Here is a 21,632-nt window from a genome sequence, read left to right as displayed (position 1 = left end):
GTATGATAGGGTGGAAAGAAAATGGGGTGGAAACTAAGGTATGTGAGAGTTAGACCTGACTTTGCATAAACTCCTGTGCAAACCTGAATAGTTTCCTTCAAAAATTTACTTTCTGTGGTGCATGTCTAAATTTTTAAAGAGAATTGTCTGATGCAAAAGACAGCATTGTCTAGACAAATGAACTGTCCAATCAGTTGAATTAAGGTTAAAATTTTCCAGTTGATTCGTTATGCTTGAAGACTCTCCCCAGCTTTCCAAACAGAATCTTTTTTCATTTTTCATTAAAATATTAATATTTTGAAATATAGATACTGAACGTTCAATTATTATTTTCTGTGGTACTTATTATCTCAACTGTAATAACATGGTCTTTCTCCTGTTTTCTCCTTCACCTTTCTCCTGTGTGATAGGAATGCTATTTTATTCTCTGGGCTCAGCAAATGTTCACTTCAATTTATTTTGAGAAATAATGTTCCATGTTCAGTTATTAATTTGAAAGTAATAATTTTTCTTGATGATCTTCCATGCTTTTAATTTGCAGGTCAAATTTCATTAGCTTTCCAACTGGGAAAGAAAAAAATGATGGGCTAAAGTTCTTTTTCCCTGTGAGAATATAATTATATAGCAACAATCACATTTGTTCTGGGGAAAATTAATCTATTTTTAACTGTAAATTATATGCTTGAGATAAATATAAAATTAGCAGACTGGAATTTGCTGCTCACTGTCAGCCATGCAGGGACATTATTTTGAGTCTTGCTTTCAGGTGCTGCTGAAGCTAATTGACATGTGCATTCCCTTTGTCTGAGAAGAGCTGATGAATAGACTTAAAAACTAATTTTATGAGAGTCATTAAATTGCCTTTCTTTTTTAGGTGTGGTATAATCAGAAGGGTTTTCATTCCCTACCTTCCTACTTAAATCATCTAAACAATCTTATTTTGTGGCGACACTTACCCTCTTCTGTGGACTGGAGACAATATGGTAATGTTATTTTTAATTCGTTATACTTCACTACTTTCAAAAGACAATGTTTGTAAAAGTGAAAAGAGCTAAAAGGCTTTACATAGGAATAAGAAGTATGATGGGAATGTTTCTAATTGGCCAGTCAGTCCAGATCTAAATATACAAACTTGTAGACCCTACATACCTTTATTTTTGGTATCATTAAATATCTTCAACTTTCTGAAACTATAAACTTGTCTGTAAGATGAGGGGAATAAAAATTCATTTGAGAAGCCTCTCCTAAAGTTATTTTATTCTGTGATTTTAATGTTTTATAGAAGCAAGAATGATTTCACTTTTCAAAGGCATTGTTTTATGAAATATTTTCATAGATAATATGGAACATATATATGATATATATCATCTGTATTCTTATAGATAATATAATAGATAATATATTATATATTCTTATAGATAATATATTTATATATCTATATATAAAATATATTTTTATATTATATTTATATAGAGATAATATAAATATACTTATAGATACTATAGACCTGCATTATTTTTGGGAAGGTCAATATCATACTTTGATTTATTCTGGACCCTCAACTCATCAATTATCTATGTAAATGGTATTCACTGCTTGTGTTCTCTTATTCTGGCAAATGATACAGGTCCTTTCTGGAATCCAGGGTTAATTTATTGGTTTCAGGGAATGTTTATATGCTTCACTTGGGTATGAAAAGTTCTAATTAATCATATTCATTCAATTTCTTCCACAAACAAGAAAAATGAGAAACAGGGAGTTTGAGCAACAATAGGCTATCTGCATCTTAGTTTAATCACAAACTATTTTTGCTGAAGTATTAATTCACATAGAAATAAATGCTAAGCAATTTTCCTAATATGCCATCACTTTACTCCAAGCTTATCTTAATAGTTCATGTTTGTTTTCCCTTCTCAACCAGTTTTTTTATACAATAGACATAGTTTTGTGGCACTGTAATTATTTTGTAATAATGATGGAAAATGTAAAAAAATTAAAAATGTTTGTGACTGAGGGCAATATAAAAGAAGTAGAAAGTGGCTCAGAGAAGGGACAGCAGAGTAACATTTATTAAGTTTCTTAAATGTATCAGCAACTCCATTACATATTTAACAACCGTGGTCCATCTTTGAGAGGTGGGCAACATTTGCCCATTTCACTGATTACAAAACTGAGGTCCAGAGAAATCACCTACCAGCTATGGCTCTGAGCAAGGTAAGTAATGGGGCCATGTCTTGACTCTAGGTCTGCCTGATAACAAAGCCTTTGTTCTTCTTCTCTTACGTCAAACAGGGATGCCCCTTCTGGCAGGCATGAATAGAGCATGCTTCATTGAGGGGGAGTCCTTGACATTTGGCCTGGAACAGTGGGCAGAGGTGTCTGGGTTTCAGGAGGCCGTCTAGCTACTAGCAATGCAAGAGAAATCAGAGTGTGTGCTCAGGGTAGGTTGAAAAGTGCAGCTTGACCTCATCATAAAGGTGAGTGCAGAGGGATAATTGTAGATCTCTCTGGAAAGAGGGATCAAATTCTGCTTGACCTTGACTGGCAGGATAATGAGTATGAGCTTCATTTAATAGACAATAGGAACCTTTATGTATATTTGAGAATAAGGATGACATAATCAAAGTAATAGGTTGGAATGAATAATATGGAAACCAAATGTTAAAGGGGAAGATCAGGTAGCAATCAAGCAGCTGTTAGAAGACCATTGCTCTCAGTTTAGGATGTGGCCAAGGAGGAATCTAAAGAAAAAAATAATAAAGTTCAGACAGAAGGGAGGAAGGGTTGGAGTGGGATTAGGGATAGGGATAGGAAAGAATTTAAAGAACTTTATGACAAATTATATGTAGAGGAAGAGTTTAAAGAATCTAAAATATGCCTCTGAGTTTTTTAGAATGAATTACTTTCCAGCTGACATTGATGGCATTATAAGAAATAAATTAGGAGGAAGAGACATTTTCAAGGAAGGGGCAGGGTGGCTTGTACAGGGTCAGATAGGATGTGTTTGAGTCACACATGTGGATGGTGTTTAGTAAAATTCAGAAAACTGGAGAGATGAGTTCAGTGGAGAGGTCATGGGTAAGAACTGTAGATTTAGCCCTGACCTTAATTAAAATGAGAGATTAAGCTGGTCAGTGAGTGAGCTCCTCCATGGAAAGAGAACAGGCAGGGGCAGGAAAGTGGGAAGGGGCCAAAGATGCTGTGGCCCACGAGACAGGAAGGTCATGGCACAGATAGGGCAGAAAAAGTGTTAAAATATTCTAGAATAATTAGGAAACATGAGAACACAGGGATTTGGTCAGAGACCTCCAGAAAGCTACTTGAATGGAGTTGTAGTGATGGAAATCACAGTAAAGGGAGTGAAGTTGAGAGAGTTTGTAAGGATTGAGAGACTCAACAGATACATTCTTTATGGAGTCTTGGAAGAGAGAAGAAGAAAGAAGAGAAACTGTGTGTATGTATGTGAGTGTGAGTGTGTGAAATAAGGAATAATTGAAGATTCTGGTAGACTGATGGGATGAATGGGCATATTTTGAACATTCAATGGAGAAAGGAAAATTGATGGCTCAAGATTTGGAAAGAGGCAGGTAAGGAACCTGACTGGATTGGTTTTCTCTGGAGAAGATGGACAACTCTTCATGTGAAGCTGTAAGAGTGAAGGCAAATTTATGGAGGAAATGTGTGAAACATGGAAGGAGGTGGTGGAATATCATGCTAGCTGTCTTTGATCTCAAATGAAAAAGGAGGTTGTCTGCTGAGATCACAGGGACACAGATGGACCTGTATAATTAAAGAAACACACACACACAAAAATGAGTACCTCCAATATGGAGAATATATTAGAGAGAGCAGAGATGTATGCAATTATGACTAAAGATCAAACAGAGGGCTCAATTATGCATACCAGAAATTTTTGGTGGATGCTGTCAATAAGAAGCCAGGATATTTCCCCTAGTGTTTTGAAATTAATATGAATAAGAATGAATGAAATTTGACGGAATAAAACAGACAAAAATACAAATGCCTTATCAGGGACTCCAGACTGGAGAAGGAAGCAAATGAAATTAGTGGGAAAATATAATGGGGGCATGGGACTGAATGTCGAATGTGCCTGATGAGAGGTTTCTAGAGCACTGATGGAGTAGGAGAGAGAAGTGGAAGAAGATGTGGTGAAGGCAAGGAAGGTCAGAGTTTGAGATCAGAGAAATGCAAAATCTATTGCTCGTGGCTGAAGAGAAGTGGGGGTGAGGGCACCAAGGTAGAGGGTTTAACAAAACATTCACATGGACACAGAAATGAATCACTGACAATCACAACCAGAAATGAAGTGCTAAGAGTAGAGGCCATTGTTGAGAGGAATATGGACTGGTGTGAGGGGTTCTGAGCCATTTTCTCATTCAGCACGCCTGATGGATGGTTTTTATAGAAGTGGTCACCCCTGTGGGGATACAAAGTTTGATGAATCTCCTAAGTATAGCAGGAAAGTAAAATCAAAGAGTACCTCATACTTATTTAAGGGGTGAAACAGAGTTTTTGTAAAAACATTTTACAAGCATGCAAGAAATGAAATTAGCCATTTGATCCTCTTCTAAAAAGTATTTTTATAAAAATCAAAATGCATCTAATCCATTATTCCAGTTTGCTAATGCCACCATTAATGCAAAATACCAGAAATGCATTGTCTTTTATAAAGGGAATTTATTAGGTTACAAATTTACAGTTCTAAGGTCATCAATGTGTCCAAACTAAGCTATCAACAAGAGGATACCTTCACTGGAGAAAGGCTGATGGCATCTGGAACACCTCTGCCAGCTGGGAAGGCATGTGGCTGGTGTCAGTTTATCCTTTGTTTCTGAGATGTGTTTCAAAATGACTTTTTCCAAAATGTCTCTGGGCTTCTGTCTTAGCTCTTCTCTCTCAGCTCCTGTTCATCCTTGCTTCTTTCTTCCAGGGCATTTCTCTCTAAACATCTGGAGGTGCTCTCTTAGCTTCTCCAGGGCAAACTCTGGGCTTCATCTCATAACTCAGCATCTCCAAATGTCCTTCTGTCCACATCTTCAAGCATCTCTCAGCATCAGCATCTCTGTCAGCTAGTGAACTCACTTAAATACTCCAGTGGACTAATCAAGATCCACCCTGAATGGGTGGAGTCCACACCTCTGTGGAAATAATTTAATTGAGTTTCCACCCTAATCAATGACTAATCAATTTGCTCCTACAAGACTGAATTAAAGAATATGGCTTTTCTGGGGGACATATTATATCCAAACTGGCACATCCATTATTGAAAAAACTGTATTTTAAAAATCAGGCTCTGTTCTTCCTACATTCTCTTCCACAAGTAATAAGAGGAGGGAAATAAATGTGTGCCATTGAAAATAAGCATAAGTACATCTTATAAAAATATAGCAGCATATAGGGTGTGAGGATTTGATGCAAACTTTTAAATGAACTGCAATGGCTTAAAATAGTCTGAGTTTCTTAGTAGGAACAGGAAGATTGTCTGCCTTCTTTGGTCAGTTAGATAATTGGGATGATGGGCACATGCGTGCTTTTCATGGAAACATGTCCTGAAAGGTGGGTAGCTGTCAGCCCCTCCACTTCCTCTCATTTACACCTTTCCTGGATTTTGCTTTCATCAGTCTCTTGGAAAGTCCTCGTCAGCTGCCTTCTTACAGCATTCAGAGTCCTTTTCTGTCCGTCCGTATCCCGTTAACCTCATGTGGCAGCTGAGGGTGTTGACAAACTCCCTCCCCCTTCTCCTTCCCACATGAACAGGCACAGAGTAGCTGACAATCAGTCAGGTTTCATTTATGATGTACAGGTGGAAATGTCCTTTTGGAAGTGGTTGAAATTATCAGAGCTTCTCTCACAAAAGAACAGACATCTGCCAGCATCCATAATACATTGAAGAAAGTAAGGCTCGTGTTGATTAGACCACTTGCCCAAGGCTGCACTTCTGAAGTGGTGTGGGTAGGCTTGGAATCCAGCTCTGATTCTAAAACCCACATTCTCTTGAGAGCCAGGGTCTCTTACAGGAGCTATAGCACTTATTGAAAATAAGCACATTAACAAAAATCCCTGTGACAGTGAGGTCCACTGAATAGAGGACACTGAACTTGTCTCTATCATCTCAGACTTCATGGAAGGGAACCTGCTCAAGAGTAAGTTTGGCTTCACTGCAATTACCCAGCCCACCATTTCAGAGTTTCTGATTTATGGAACACCTTCTCTTCATCCCTCTCTCCCTTTCTACCTCCAGCCCACTCTTTCTACCCCTGTCTAAGCTGTTGACAAAACATGAATAGTGGCCATCCGACTGCCCTGAGAATGACGATCGATGCCATGCTGAATGAATGTAAGACAGTCTGGAGTCAGGCAGCCACCTGGGTTTGAATCAAATTTTGGCCATTTCTGATCTATTGACCTTTAGCCAGGTATTCGATGTTTCAAAGTCAATTTGCTCAATTGTAAACTACAGATGGTAATTGTGTTTACTTCGTGGAGCATTGTGAGGGTAAAATGATGCATTTTAGCTATTGAGAAAAAAATAGTACTAAGAAAAATGTCCTCAGTAAAATACCCATGCTTTTTGGATTCTATAAATGTAGGGTGAGAGAACTTTGTTTTATCCTGAGCAGCAACTTTGAAGGATGAATATTCCTTCAGAATGGACCAGGGATAGTGGTGTCTTGCCTTCTTCTGTTTCCACATGGAAGTTGTGGGTGCCAGTCGCTTCACAGGAAAATAAGTTACAGGCACAGAGCTCATCCTCAGAATTCCTCTGCTACCCAAAGATCCTCCTGGCTGCTCACCCCAGCCTGTGCTCGATGCCATACCCTACTCTCGAAGGCTTTTGGTCTTCATTTCTTCATACAGTTGCAATAAAGCATTGTTCTACTTTCCACAAAATGACCCATGAAAGCAGCAAGAATGGCCAGAATCGTCTCAGTCATTCACCAACTGAACTCTAGCATCTGATTTTCCATTAAACACCAAACAGAAGATTTATGGATGCTTCTCTTGTCTCCCACAGACATTTCAGGGCTCTGTAAGAATTCATGATAGTATCTTTGTTTACCTTTACTGGATCTTCTACTGCTTGTATGATTGCAGCATCTGGGTGTTGAGGTAGAAGGTATTTGTTCAGCATCCTGACTTTGAGTCTGATGAATTTGGTTTGTGTTCTGGCTCTGTAATTTATTAGTTATGTAATTCTTGTCCTGGATGAGTTACTTGATCTCAGATTTCCCCCCCCCACCCTTGGAAAATATTATAAAGTACCTCTCTCATAGGGTTGATTGAGGATTTGGTGAGAGAATGTACTTAGCATTCTGCCAGGAAAATAGAAAGTATTCAAGCAGTGATTGTGTGTATTTTCACTTCATTATTAAACCATGATTTGTATTGTCTTGTAAACTAACGAAGGGTAAAATGTTCTTTCTTAATTAGAGTCTTTTACCCAAATTAGAAAGAGAGCACTTTCTTAAAGAAGTTTAATAGAGCTCCAAGAGTGACTTAATAGTTGCTTTTATATCAAAACATACTGTTACCATCAAGAGATAGTAAAAAAGGCAGCAGGGAATTTGAAGTAGAACCACAAGTGTCAATGTGAGTCCAGCCTTTTAATGAGTGCCTGCCATATGACAGGTTTCTGGAGCACTGGACCTGCGGAGATCTGGAGATGGAGAAGGGAGAGTCTTTGCCTTTATGGACGTAGTGTTATTCTTGGAGAAATAAGAAATAAACACCATCTACAGTGTAGTGGTGTCACAGTGATGACGTATTTCTGCACAGGATGATACAAAAGTCCAGGGGACTCTCTTGGCTGAACCTGGGGCATGCAATGGTACTTTGGAGAGCAGGGCATTTCTGCTGAGTCTTGAGTGACTAGTGGGATTAAGGACATTTCTTGGGGATGGAGGGATAGGGATTGGAAGAGAATGAGTGGAAAGGTGGAGGATCTAGAAGGGAATTTCAGGCAGAAGGAACACATGGAAAGGCCTGGGCCCATGGGTGTGAGCCCTGCATCCCCAGCAGCTGGGGTCTGGTCCAGGCAGGGAAGTGACAGGGGGCTGGCAGCACTGGGCAGAAGCTCCTCCTCCAGGTCACAGATTCTCCCACAAAGTCAGGATGTTATGGGTTGAATTGTGTCCCCCAAAAAAGACAGGTTCAAGTTCTAACCCCTCTCCTGTGAAAGTGGCCTGATTTGGAAGGAGGATTTTTGAAGGTGTTATTGGTTAAAATGAGGCCACACTGGATTAGGGTGGGTCCTAATCCAATATGACCATTATCCTTAGAAGGAGAGGAGCTTTGGGCCCAGACAGAGATGGCCATGTGACAAAGACAAAGATGGAGCTATGCCACAAGCTGAGGGATGCCAGGGGTTGCCAGCAAGACCTCAGGAGAGGCATGGCTCTGCTAACACCTTGATTCCACACTCCTAGCCTTCAGAAATGTGAGAGAACACATTTCAGTTTCTGGTACTTTGCTAGGCAGCCCTAGGAACTCAGGCACAGGTCTTGAATGGTTTTAAGAAGGGAATGGTATGGCTGGGTGTGCCCTGTAGACAGATCTGCAGAGAACAGTAGCAGAAGAATCAGAAAGATGTGAGGCCAAAGTCTGTGAAATGAAAACCAATAATCACAGATAACTGGAATTCCCCTCACAGGTGACGACATGGTGTAACTACTAAGACATACTCAGATTCATATGAGTTGGAATTAAAGGTATAAGCCTTACATCTGGCTCAGGCTATGACCCATAATTCCAAATCTTGTATTTGCTAGAACCACCGTGTAGTGAATCACTGTCTAGGGACATTGGAACAGCGTTGACTGAACTGCAATTATAAATCAGTTCTCTGTATACTTGGCTTTCTGGGGTACCAGATGTTCCTGACAACGATAACCTCAGAAACATCTGCTGAAAGGAGAGGGCTTTTTATTTGTTAAAAAGTTGTGTTGACTTGAAAGATACATTTAGTCTCAGCGAATGGAAATTTCTTTAGAGGTGTTTTGTTTGTTAATATCAGAATGCCAATTCTAATCTGACTTGTTTATGCAGTCATCATGGAAAAGGAAGGTTTGTGCTGTAAATTGGATCCTACAAGATATAGCACAAGAGAACAGTGTGCTGTGAGTTTTTATCAAAATATTGATTAAACACTCCTGTAAGCAGGACTCTGAACAAAATATTTTCTCACATCCCTTGATGCTTGCCTGTTCATTACAGGAAATAGGCAGATAGAGAACTATTATTTTAATAATTATACTGAAACAAAGTCTGCCATGATGTGGAGCTTGGTTAAACCTCGGTGAGCAGAGGATGCATTTTGTTCACTTGTTGTAGCCCCAGCAGCAACACAGAGCAGGGCTCAGAGCAGGCATCCAGTAAATAAGAATGGAGCGCATGGTTTGCTGGACTACACAGAAAACACATCATGCTGCTCATCACAACATTTCTGTGATGTGGCCTTGACAGATATGGAAATCCCCACTGTAAAGTAAGAGTTTGATTCACCAGAACCCAGGTCCAGCACCTTTCTCTGTCCCAGCAGGTTTGAAGAGTCCCCAATGAAAAGTAGGACTCTATTATAACCCATTGAAATGGAGTCAGTTTCTAGAATATCAGAAGGCTAGCGTTGGGCTAGACTGTATAGATGTGGTTTGCCAAGTGAATTCCCCAAGGTGGATTATTTTCTCTTTTGAATGATTATGAAAGCAGTTTGGGTGCCCTGCTAAGGACTGCAAAGGATGTCCAGGACTTATTTGGATGAGGGGAAGGCTAGTTTTGTAAGTACAGCCTGTAGTTTGAGGGAAAGGCATGGATTTCGGAGTAAATGCAATGAGTGAGAGGAACGCTGGATACATTTTTATGTCAGAGATTTTATTCCCTCTTTTATTCTCACTGTCTGCACTTCGATGGCACCTAATGTCATGTGCTAATATTTTTCAAGATCCTAATGAAACTTAAAAGTAATTTGAGGCCAAGCTCCTCATCTTCACTATGCTTTGCCTTGTATACCCCATGGTTAATTAGCAGATCTTGTCAGTTCAGCCCTAGAAGCCGTGAATCTACCTGGCTCAGAACCTTCATCAAAACACACCTGACTCAAGAGACTATGAACTCTTTTTTGGACCCCTGCATCAGGCTGTTTTGTTGGCTCCCTGCTCCACTGTTACCCCCACCCCAAGAGTCTCAACTTTCCCTAAATAGCCACAATCACCCACAGAATATGATATCAGATGACATCATCCCTCAGGCTTTCCCACATCTCTTGTAATAAAAATCAAACTCCTAACAATGACCCAAAGGATCATACTTAATCGGGGCCCAGCAACCCCTCCAGCATCGTCTCAAATACTTCCTCCTTTGCTATTTCAGCTCCAGCCACACCAGACTCCTTGCTGTTTCTAAAACATATCATGACTGTCCACCGTAAGTCGCAGTTCCCTTACTTGGAATTTTCTCTTTCTCATACTTACGTGTCTTGCTCATTCACTTCTTTTGGATTCCCCCAGCAATGTCTATCTGTTTGCCTGCCCTTTGGGGCTCAATAATGAAAAAAAAAAGTGCAAATCCAATCCTGTTTGCCCATCACTGGGCAAGTCATGTAACCCTTCAATCATATGCCCCCTCGGAGTTCCTTCCTATTCTGGTTGCTTTCTTCTGAAGTATTTTCCTTCATCATTCCACTTATATTGATTCAGCAATGAAGATGCAATAGAGATGTTGACATATGCTGGGAGAAGAGTTTCTAAAGCATTGAAATTGTCCTTCTTATGCAATATTTGGGGCTTTTAATTCCCCACATTTGCTTTCATGGTAAAGTCTACACATCTAAACTGGCCTCCAAGGAATACACTAGCTGCTACTCACCTGTCATTGTAGCGTCATCTCCTGCCATGTCCCCACATTATTATGCCTCCATGCAGCCAGTCTCGCTGTATCCAGTGGCCTGCTGTCCCGTGGGCCTGTGGACATGTGCTTGCCTCTGCCGTGGGCACCTTGGTTACTTTGCATCACCTTATGCATTTCTGCTCACCTTGCAAGGCCCAGATCAGACATTAGCTCTGCTGAAATCCTCTCCCTCTCTTCTCCCACAGACTTTAGCATCTAAAATTCACCCACATATCCATTTTCAACAAGCATTCATATTATGACAAATTATTTTCCAGCCCCTGTGTTAGGTCATCTCAGCACTTAATACCTTGTGTTACCATCATTTGTTTACCTTTCTATCACCAGTCATACAAATCTAAACACCTCAAGGAAGGTATTTACGTCAGATTTATGCTATTGATATTTGCGTTTCCAAAGTCCTTAATCCGTAGGAGGTATTCAGTAAATGTGCATTATTTGAATAAGTGAGCTTTTGTGTCATTACTATAGGATTATTATAATATAGTCTATCAGTATATATTCCATAACGAAGATAAATATGCTGTTAAAATAAATACTTGCTACTTTCATTATTATGACTTTTTAAGTTGGCACAATTTTATCGAATTAAAGTATTAAATAGAAGTATGAAAGAAAGAAGATAGGAAATTTGTTTTAATGGGACTAAAAGAGAAAGTTGAAACAGATTAAACAGAAATAATAGTTCTTGTCTAAGTAGGTAAGAAATTATCTTCTTCTAGGAAAAGGGAGCAAGAATAAAAAAAGGTAGGAGTATTTTGACTTTATTTTATATCATTTTATATTATTTTATTGTGGGTGGTAGTGGTGGTGACAGCAGTTGGCTAAAATGTTGGAGTTAAACTTCTTCAACTCCTCATCCAAATCAATGGACATGGAAATACTAATCAATAAAATGACACATTGGCAACTTCTTGGGAAGGCTAGGTCCATGATCCTCAAACTTGTCTGCACATTGGAATTGCCTGGGAATTTTAAGGACTGTTTTCTGTCTCAAACCCAAAGGGATTTTGACTTAATTGCTCTGGGGTAAGTGTTGAGAGTCAGGATTTTGAAAAATGTTCCTAGGTAACTCTAGGTTGCCATCAGCGGCCTTCAACCAGCCCTGGAGTGTGAGATAGATGAGAGGAAGGTTCTGACAGCACCCAAGTGAGAGTTAAGGGACACCCTGGATGTTAGGACTTTGGGTGTTGAAAAACATCAGGACAATATTGTCCTTGTCCGTATCATGGAGAAGTAAGAAACACATGAGCAGCAAGACCAGCTATCAAACACAGCAAAGGGCAAAGAAAAGATCCTAGAACGTCAGAGAAGGAAAACGTTGTTGTGTTGGGAAGTTGTTATCATGGGAGAGTTAGTGTGGATATGAGTTCACATCTGCATGAACACAGAGAAATGTGTGAACTCTACGAAGGAGGAGATAATAGACAAGAAAGAAGTGCCAAGGGGTGTTGCAGGATGATATAAAATGGGAACTGGCCAGGATGCACACAATAATATAAATTTTCATTGGATGCAATGATTGCAAACCTCACTTCACCACCCAGAATTTGTGATGTAGAGGACAAACATGCAATATTCTCTAAGAACACAGAGGAAAAAGATGAGATGATAAAACTGACCAGAGAGAAGATCTAGAGGATTTAGGTAGAAAAAGAAAGTAGAATAATAATTGAAGTGACAAGAAAAAATGTCCAAAGATTTAAATAGCAAAACATGTTACTTTCAAAATAATGCAAATAAGACTGGCCTCTGACTTTGGTTTTCTTTTTTATAAATTTCCTTTGAAACTTTGGATTGTTTAGACGTGTTTAATTTCCAAGTGTTCAGACATTTTCCTGTTGTCTTTCTGTTATTGATTTCTCATTAGATTCATACCCTGTATGATTTCAATTATTTTAACTTTGTTGAGATTTGATTTTTAGCTCAGAATATCATCTTTGTTGATAAAGGTTTTCCATCAGTGCTTGAAAAAAAGAATGTATATCCTTCTATTGGGGTGAAATATTCTTTATATGCTGGTTAGGTCTACTGGTTGGTTGTGTGGTTCAGATCTTCTCTATCTTTGCTAATTTTCTGTCCAGTTTTTCTATCATTATTGAGAGTGGTGTGTTCAAGTCCCCACTATACTTACAGATTTTTCAATTACTTGTTTCAGCTCTACCAGTTTTTGTTTCATGTATTTTGAGGTCCCAGTGGCTGGTGGACACACACTTAGGATGATTAGGTCGTCCTGGTGGATTGGTTGTTTATTATTTTGTAATGTCCTTCATTGCCTGTAGTAATTTTAGTTGTGGTGAAGAATAGTTTATCTGATATTAATGTAGTGCCTTCTGCTAATATTATTATTTTTTATTACTGTCTACATGGTAAATCTTTTCCATCCTTTCCGTTTCAACCTATCTATATCATTATATTTGTAGTTTCTTGTAGATAGCATATTGTTGGATGATATTTTTTCAATCAATCCTGTCAATCTCTGCCTTTTAATTGGTGTTCTGAGACCATTTACCTTTAAGGTAATTATTGACATCTTAGAGCTTAAATCCACCACTTTATTATTTGTTTTCGTTTGTTTCCTCTGTTTCTCATTCCTCTCTATTTTCTTGCCCTCCTGTGAGTTACTTGAATCTTCTTTGGGATTGCATCCTGGTTTATTTATACTGTTTTTTAGTATATAGTTTTATATAGTTTTTTCAGAGGTTGAACTAGGCATTGCATATATATTTTGTTTGTGTTTGTGTGTGTGTGATCTATTATATTTTACTGTTATTGATTTTTTTTACCACTTTTAGTGAATTGTAGACATCATACTTCAACTTATTCCCTCTTCCTTCTTCACTTTTACAATGTATTGTCTTAAGTGATTCCTCTATATTCATTGAGCACCACATCAGATGGTGTTTTAATTTTTGCTCCAATCATCAAATATGACTTAAGAAGTTCTATAAAGAATAGCCTATTATATTGACTTATATTTCTACTCATTCTGTTGTTCTTCTTTTCTTTCAGGAATTCCAAGCATTCTTCTGTAATCATTTCCTTTCAGTTTAGAAAACTTATTTTAGCTATTCTTTAATGGTAGTTTTGCTAACAACAAATTATTTTAAATTTCCTTAATCTGAGAATGTCTTTATTTACCCTTTATTTTTGAAAGTTAGTTTTACTGAATATAGAATTGTGGTTGACAGTTTTTTCCTTCTGACACTTGAAAAACATTGTGCCACTTCCTTCTGGTGTCTATGGTGAGAAATCCACTGTCAGTCAAATTGATGTTCCCTTAGAGGTAATGCTTTGTTTCTCTCTGGCTGCTTTCAAGATTTTTTCATTGTTGTTAATTCTCTTATATTTGGTTACAATGTGTCTTGGTGTGGACTTCTTTGGATTTAATCTATTTGGGGTTCACTTAGCTCTTGAATTTGGAGGTTTATGTCTTTTGCCAAATTGAGGAAGTTTTCAGTCATTGTATCTTTTAATATATATATATATATCTTTTTAGTTCCAGTCTCTCTTTCTCCTCTCCTTTTTTGAGACTTTGATAATATAAATATTAGCTCTTTTGTTATTTTTCCACAGGTCCCTGAGACTCTTTTTTGTTTGTTTATTTGTTTTCACTTTATTTTCTTATTATTTATATTCGGTAAATTCTATTGTTTTCTTCAAGCTAACCTACACCATCCTCTGTCATCTCTACTCTATTAGTGAGAACATCCAGCAAGTTGGTTTTTCAGTTTTGGAATTTCCTTTTGGCTCTTTTTTATAACTTCTATTTCTTTGCTGAGATTTTTAACTTTTTCATGCTTAGAGATAATTGCTTGTTGAAGCATCTCTATGATGGCTGTTAGATAATTTCAACATCTGATTCATCTTGATGTTGACATCTGTTGATTTTCTTTTTTCTTTCAAGGTGCAATTTTCCAGGTTCTTGGTATGCTGGGGGATTTTCACTTGTATCCTGGACTTTTTGTGTACAGTATGGTGACTGTGGATTCTATTTAATATTCTTTTCTGGCAGGCCATCCCGCTTTTGCAGTGTTGTGTGAGGACTAACTAGGTGTCTGTGTTTTGCTTACCTCTGGACACCACCTCGCCTATCCTGACAAGTGTGGAGCACTGGCTTACACTTCCTCACTGCAGATGGATGGGGTTCCGCTGTCCCACTCAGCCCCACTGACACCAACCAAAGGGGGGACCAGCTTGCACTGAGTTGTTACCTCTATGTGGGTCACGTAAACTCAGCTTCACACTCAGTCCTGCTGGAATCTCAGGGCTGGGGTGCAGTTTTCCATTGGTGTTTGCAGGAATAGGGCAGGTACTGCCAAAAATGTTTGCTTTTGTTAGGCCACCCTTTTCTTGGTTGTTTGGCTAGGGGAACTGGCTCTTCCTGGAGTTGAGTTTTATGGTTTTTTTTTTTGTTTGTTTGTCTGTGCCCATTGGTGTTCTGGGATGCAGGGGAGGCAATAAGGAAACCCAGGGGACTTCCTGTCATGTCACTCAAGTCCTGAAATTCCTATATAGCTGCCTCTTCTTTCCCCATTTCATAGTTTTTTCTATGCTTATTTGTTGTGTTATGCCAGAATGTTTTAGCCATAGGCGAGAGGACCTGGGAGGAACAGCGCTTCTCTGTCTTGGCCAGAACCAGAATTTAGTCTCTGACCTTTTAGCTGGTAGGTAATAGAGTACTGTCTATGGATAATTGAAAGAAAGAAACAAGCCGTAAACTCCAAATTCTCCACCTAGTGAAAATATTGCTTTTAAAATGAAAGGCCACAGAAAAGTATCTTCATGCATAATATGGCTCAGAAATATACTGTAGATATATTCTTATTACAAACCAATGATTGAAGGCATATGTCAACCATTTGAGAGATTAATCAAAATAAGATCATAAAAATATTGGATCCACAGAATAAAAGAGCTTTGATGACTGTTGGTACTAGTGAAGCCCATAGATTATGAAAATGCTTATGTACATTTGGTAAAAAAATAATAATTATAATTGCAAGATCAAGAATGATCCACAAAATAGAAGATTGAATGTAAAACACAATTTAAAAATAATCATATATATATGAGTAGAGAAAAGCCTGGAGAGAATATCTAAATGCAAAAAGTGAGGATCTCTGGTTAGTTTTCTACAGTTGCCATCTAATATTCAATAAAAATAATGATTCATTTTAATATTGGAAAAATATCTCTTTTTTTCCAGGAGGAATTAGGAGGAGAAGGAGAGAGGGGGAAAGCCATCAATTGCCTTCAGTCAGAAAGTTCATATATTTCTCTTAATACTTTTCCTATTTGAGATACATTGTATACTCTTCCATATAGCTGTTGAATCACAGGGAATTAATTGAAAGAGCACAATCTTTTTTCACATATATTGATGTTGAGACAAGTCTTCATTTTGGTGTAGATGCTCACAGAAACTGGGCTTAATACTCCCACAGACATACATTTTATACATTTTATAGAAGTAATGAACCTGAGAGCGACCACTTGAATTGAAGATATGTTAAGTATCTTGCTGTCAACATGGATATTGGACAAAAGTGCAGATGTGCATTTTTACAAATGACAAAAAATGCAGAGTCTGGAAGCCATAACAGATGTAGCTATAATGAGAATACTAAACAACAAAACTCATTTCTATGCATTACCATGGGCCAATTCTTGGAAAGAAAAGCAAGAATATAAATGATAAAAATAATCAAACAAGAAATTATTCAAATGGACTCAAAATTTACATTTGGGAACAGCATTTCTGAAAACCTTAGAAGTGTTGTTAGGGATAGAATTGAGTGAATCGCCTTCTCTTCAATGGTGTTGAAACAATAACCCTTTTTATTTAACTATATATTGCCCTTTTCATGAGAGCTTTGTGGCTTCTCCAAACATTATTCAGCTCCATGATTCTATCACTATACGATTGTTACCAAAGTGCAAGGCACACACAATACAATGAAAATAGCAACCGATTACATGGATTGTCCATTGCAATAAGGGAGGTGGGGGTTGGTGCACAGAGAATATTGAAGATTCTAAATGTTCTCCCTAGTCTCTCAGAAGAGGCATTAAACTAGAATCTGGGAAATCTGGGTTGTGGATCTCATCTGGCTAGCAATTATGCATGACTTCAGTTAGATAAGCCACTAGAACAACTCTCTGCCTCAGTTTCTTTCCCCACCCACCCCATTTTCTCTATCCTGGGCTCTGTCCCAAGAGCAGTCACATTTGGAGGATTCCTAATAAGTGAGACCAATCACCAACCTTCTTCTCTCCCTTTGAATCCATGGAAGGGTCTCTGATTCCTCAAGTTCTACTCTTTTGAGAAACAAGGGAGTGTTGTGAGAAGGTACCTGAGAGAGTGTGGGGGTGTGGGCTTGTGCAGGTGTAATTGCTTCCACCTGCTGCTGCTTTCTCAGGGACATAGAGAAACCCAGACTCTCGGGGAATTGAGTGTACCCCATCTGCATCTTTTTGTTCTCTCCTTCCTTACTAATATTTTTGATAAAATCGACACAAGCGTCACTTATTTCAATTATTCTAAGATCCTTCCCTTTTTGAAAAATGAAAATCTATATCCTAAACACCCATTTAATGAAATAGTTGCTGTTTTGTATGTTTAATCCTGCAGGGACACTTCTAAAGAACAATTATGATTCTGAATGTTTCTAATGTAGTGATAGACAAATCATACAATGAGAATTAAAAGCTCACCCAGTGTTTTTAAACAACAACAACAAAAAAATGCATGGGTTTCACATGTGCATACCTACCCCTTCCCTTCCTTCTCTGCCTCACACACATTTCAATCTGACTTGCTTTTACAGTCGCTGAGCAGCCCTGGAGAGTGGTGCTCCCGTTGCACACCAGCACTATGCTGGGGGTTTCACGTACACTATTTAACAGGATCCTTCTCCAGGAAGCTCCCTGATTCCCTCCCCATCTAGCTTGGTAACCTTAGATGTACCTCCATCCTTTGACCTTGTTTCTATTTCTCTGAGTCTGTTTCTTCCAGTGAATGGTGAACTCAGGGCAGGGCCTGCTTATCACATCTCATGAGCTTGCAGCTACATAGGGAGCACATGAAAGAAGTTTGTTGAATGCATCGTTGGTCCTGTTGGGGAGCTAGCAAATCTCCATTCAATAGTTGATGAAACACAATCAATGTCCAGTGCCCATATTTCTGCCACCAAATACAAGAACATGTTGTCTGAGTTCTGGTTGGATGGTGGTACCTTATTGTAAAAATCTGGGGATTCGATTTAAGATTGTAATTTGAGACATCTTCCTATTTATAGAATGACTCTCCCATCATTAACTTTGTGTTCTGAGGAGCTTTCTTTCTCTGTTTATTATTTTTGTAAGGGGAATATCTTAATGTCATGGTGAAAATGTGGAACGGGCTGTGAAGTTATATGTAGCTTAATGGTAAGTTTTAAAAGTGTCTGGAAATCCAGGGACTCTTTCTGCAGAACCGAGTACAAGCACGAGGGCTGTTTTCCAGGGACGTTATGGTTCCCCGTAGGACACTGGGAGAGAAAACACAGAGCATGTCTGTGCCTCCAAAATGTTACACTTAAATATTTACTCTGTGCAAAATATGTAAATTATAGGACTCAAAGCCAGCACCAAATGAAAAGCTGTGGCCCCTCTGAATTGTTTATGAGTGGAGGGTTCAGAAAGAAAACAAGTTAACTGTGCATTTTGTGGAATTCAGGTATTTGCAGAGCTGGCCTCATATTCCTCAAATCCAGGGTGGAGACAATGCCTGTGGAGACTCCAGAGCCCATGTGCAAAAGGAGTGGGAGAGAGGGCAGTTTGGCTGTGACTGCTGGCTCTTTCCCAAAGCTCACTGCATTAAATATGACTGCCTCTCTCTTCTGTAACCATGGTTGAGGTTTTCATTTTTATATTATGCATGTCCCTGGCACCATGGTGGCTTTTCTTTTCTCTCCCTCAGTGTATTTCCTCTGCTACAAGACAATTCTTTAGCTCTCTGAATACATTTTCACACTCCCTCTTGCCCTGGTTGTGTGTGTGTATTTTCAGGATAAGCAATTTTAATATTCTCATATGTCCCTAAAATAATATAATTCCCAGACCCTCATGGAGCCAAACATACTTCTCTGGAGGCTTTCTAATCTATCAGCGTCTTCATTCATGTGTGGAGCCTGGAAAAGCACACAGCATTACAAATTTACTCTCACCATCTACAGATCCCAGTGAGACATGCACCAAATTTTGAAAGAATTCCATCTTGCATAAGCACTGTCTAAAATTATATTCACTTTTGTGCGACTGCTTGATATGGTTGGTTGATACTGGGCTGCTCATCACGTTGAAACTCCACTGTGAGTCAGCACCATACACAGAGAATTTATCTTGGAAGGATGGAGGCTGGGAGACACCATAGTCAGTGGGGCTAGAAGCCAAGTTCAGTGAAAGAAAGATAGGGGAAAGACAGGTAGGTGTTATTGGTCCAAGTGGTTGAGACCCAGCAGTTCATTTCATGACAAATATGTAAAGCTGGTCTAGGATCTAGGAAATCACCCAGCAGACATTCAGCACACAAACTGGAAACAGGAAGCAGAATGTCTAGACGGTATTAATTTATAATCAAGAAATTGTTCTGGAAAACAGTAGAGGAGACTTGGTGAACCAGTAACTCCCACTATATTTTCTAAGAACCAGAACTCACTCTTGTGTGTGGCTGAGCCCATAATGGAAGGATGCAAGACTGGTCCAGCAGGACAGAGGACAGCTGACAGATGGGCAGACATTAAGGTGCCTAGTGGCAAAGCTGTCCAGGATTTTGGAGTACCGTAGTCTGTTCCAACTCTGTACCTTTTAGTCTTTTTATATTTACTTATATACCCCACCTTGTTTCGGTAAAGATGTAATGCTACCTAAAATTGATGGGAGAAATTAAAAGTGAGGTGGAAGAAGTAGAGTATAAGAGTAGCAACCTGAATTGAAGCAAAGATGTTATACATAAAGTGATGGTATCCATGTACAAGCCATGCATTTATCTCCGAGCATTGAAGCAACTGGTTAAAAAACAGAAAATTGATTAATCTCACATCTCACAATGCCTTTAAGATGAACCACCAGTCTTTGCTTGAATTTATGGAGCTCTTCTTGATACAATATTGGCTAGAATTTGCTGAGGAGGGGGTCTTTTGTAGAGAACATTGTATAATATTATGAACAGCCTTCACGATAACATCTTTGTAATTGATAAGCAGATGATAAGTTTTCCATATTGGCTCGGCATTATAATGACACACACCTACAGAAGCAAACAGATAAGCCAAAAAAAAAAAAAAAAAAAAAAAAGATTAAAAAAAGAACTGGGCTCATGAAATGATCCAGTTTTCTATCTGTCCAAACCTGGCTTGATCTAGAGGTGGAATTTTGAATCTTTACCAGGTTTCCATTAAGCGATCCTCTGCATATTGCTAGTCAGCCTTTTTGAGTCTATTTCCTCAGTTGTAAAATATGGATAATCTATCACCCAGGCCACAGAATACTTAAAAGAATCAGACACTAAAATGTGTGTGTGTGTTAGCATGATGCATGTCTTAGAGAGTGTGTTATGTTTGACAGCAACAACCAGAACCACAATCCCAGCCCAAACTAGCTGAATTCCAGGATGGAATTTGGTCTTGTTTCATATTCTGGGCCAGGGTCTGGGCAAACGCAAACAGGTGTTATTTGACCGGGACGAGATTCTGTGTGTCTGCAGGTATGGTGTATGATGCTTGAGGGCTTATTTTTCAATTTCTCTTTTGCAGGAATAACGCTCTATAGCCACCCATATGGAGGAGCATTGCTGAACGAGGACAAGATGTGAGTTGAAGGAATTCTGGTGGGAGGCGGGGAAGGTGGTTGAATCTCGAAGACATCATGTTGAGTGAAATAAGCCAGACACAAAAAGACAAATATTGTGTGATCTTGCTTATATGAAATACCTAGAAGAAGCAAATTTCATGGAGACAGATATTGGATTACAGGTTACTAGGGGCCAGGGAGAGGGAAGGAAAGAGAGAGTTATAGATGACTGGGTGCAGTTTCTCTTTGAGGTGATGAAAAAGTTGAGTTAATGGACATTGGTGATGGGAGCACAATATTATGAATGTAGTTAATACCTACTGAATTGTACACTTGAAAGTGGTTAAAATGGGACATTTTGAGTTGTATTTATGTTACTACAATAAAAAATTAAAAAAAAAAAAGACTCTGGCTGCGGAGGAAAATCACTAGGTTACTTAGAGGTAATTTTCTGTCTTTGAATTTGCCCTAAGAGATTTTTGCATATATAGTTGGTGGTACGGGGCACGGACGTTTCTTTGCAAAGTGTGGGAGAAATGATTCTTCAAAGACAAAGCACATTGTGCTTAAAAGAGATGAGCAACTCGTGCAAATGTATTTCAAAGCAGCAATTGTTCTAGCACTGATGATTATGGGACCCCAGATTATCCAGCAAACTTTTTATGGGTTAAAATCATAAACATTGCATTAATATAGATAACCATAGCCTTGCCTCCTTGAAAATTACTTCTGTAAGGCTTCCCACACTGTCTAGATAGAGTCGTGTGTGGTAATAAAGCCAGTGCTTTTAACGTACAGAGTTCAACGTCAGTTCTCATTGTCTTGGTAAAAGGTACAATCTCCTGCCTCGTCTTCTCTTTTTTTTCCTATCCTCC

The 21,632-nt window shown here is 38.8% G+C and overlaps 1 protein-coding gene across 1 annotated transcript in view; it reads left to right on the top strand.

The window, feature by feature from the left end:
• The window catches only part of ABCA13 (ATP binding cassette subfamily A member 13), a 453,377-nt gene that overhangs the window by 318,335 nt on the left and 113,410 nt on the right, over nt 1-21,632 (top strand). Inside the window, exons 47-48 of the mRNA XM_037837193.1 lie at nt 875-983; nt 20,721-20,775. Of these exons, the coding sequence (XP_037693121.1) occupies nt 875-983; nt 20,721-20,775 (164 nt within the window). The remainder of the gene's footprint in view (nt 1-874; nt 984-20,720; nt 20,776-21,632) is intronic.

Source organism: Choloepus didactylus, chromosome 5 (genome assembly GCF_015220235.1).
Source record: "Choloepus didactylus isolate mChoDid1 chromosome 5, mChoDid1.pri, whole genome shotgun sequence".
NCBI classification, from domain to species: domain Eukaryota; kingdom Metazoa; phylum Chordata; class Mammalia; order Pilosa; family Megalonychidae; genus Choloepus; species Choloepus didactylus.
This window is presented reverse-complemented; position numbering and strand designations above follow the sequence as displayed.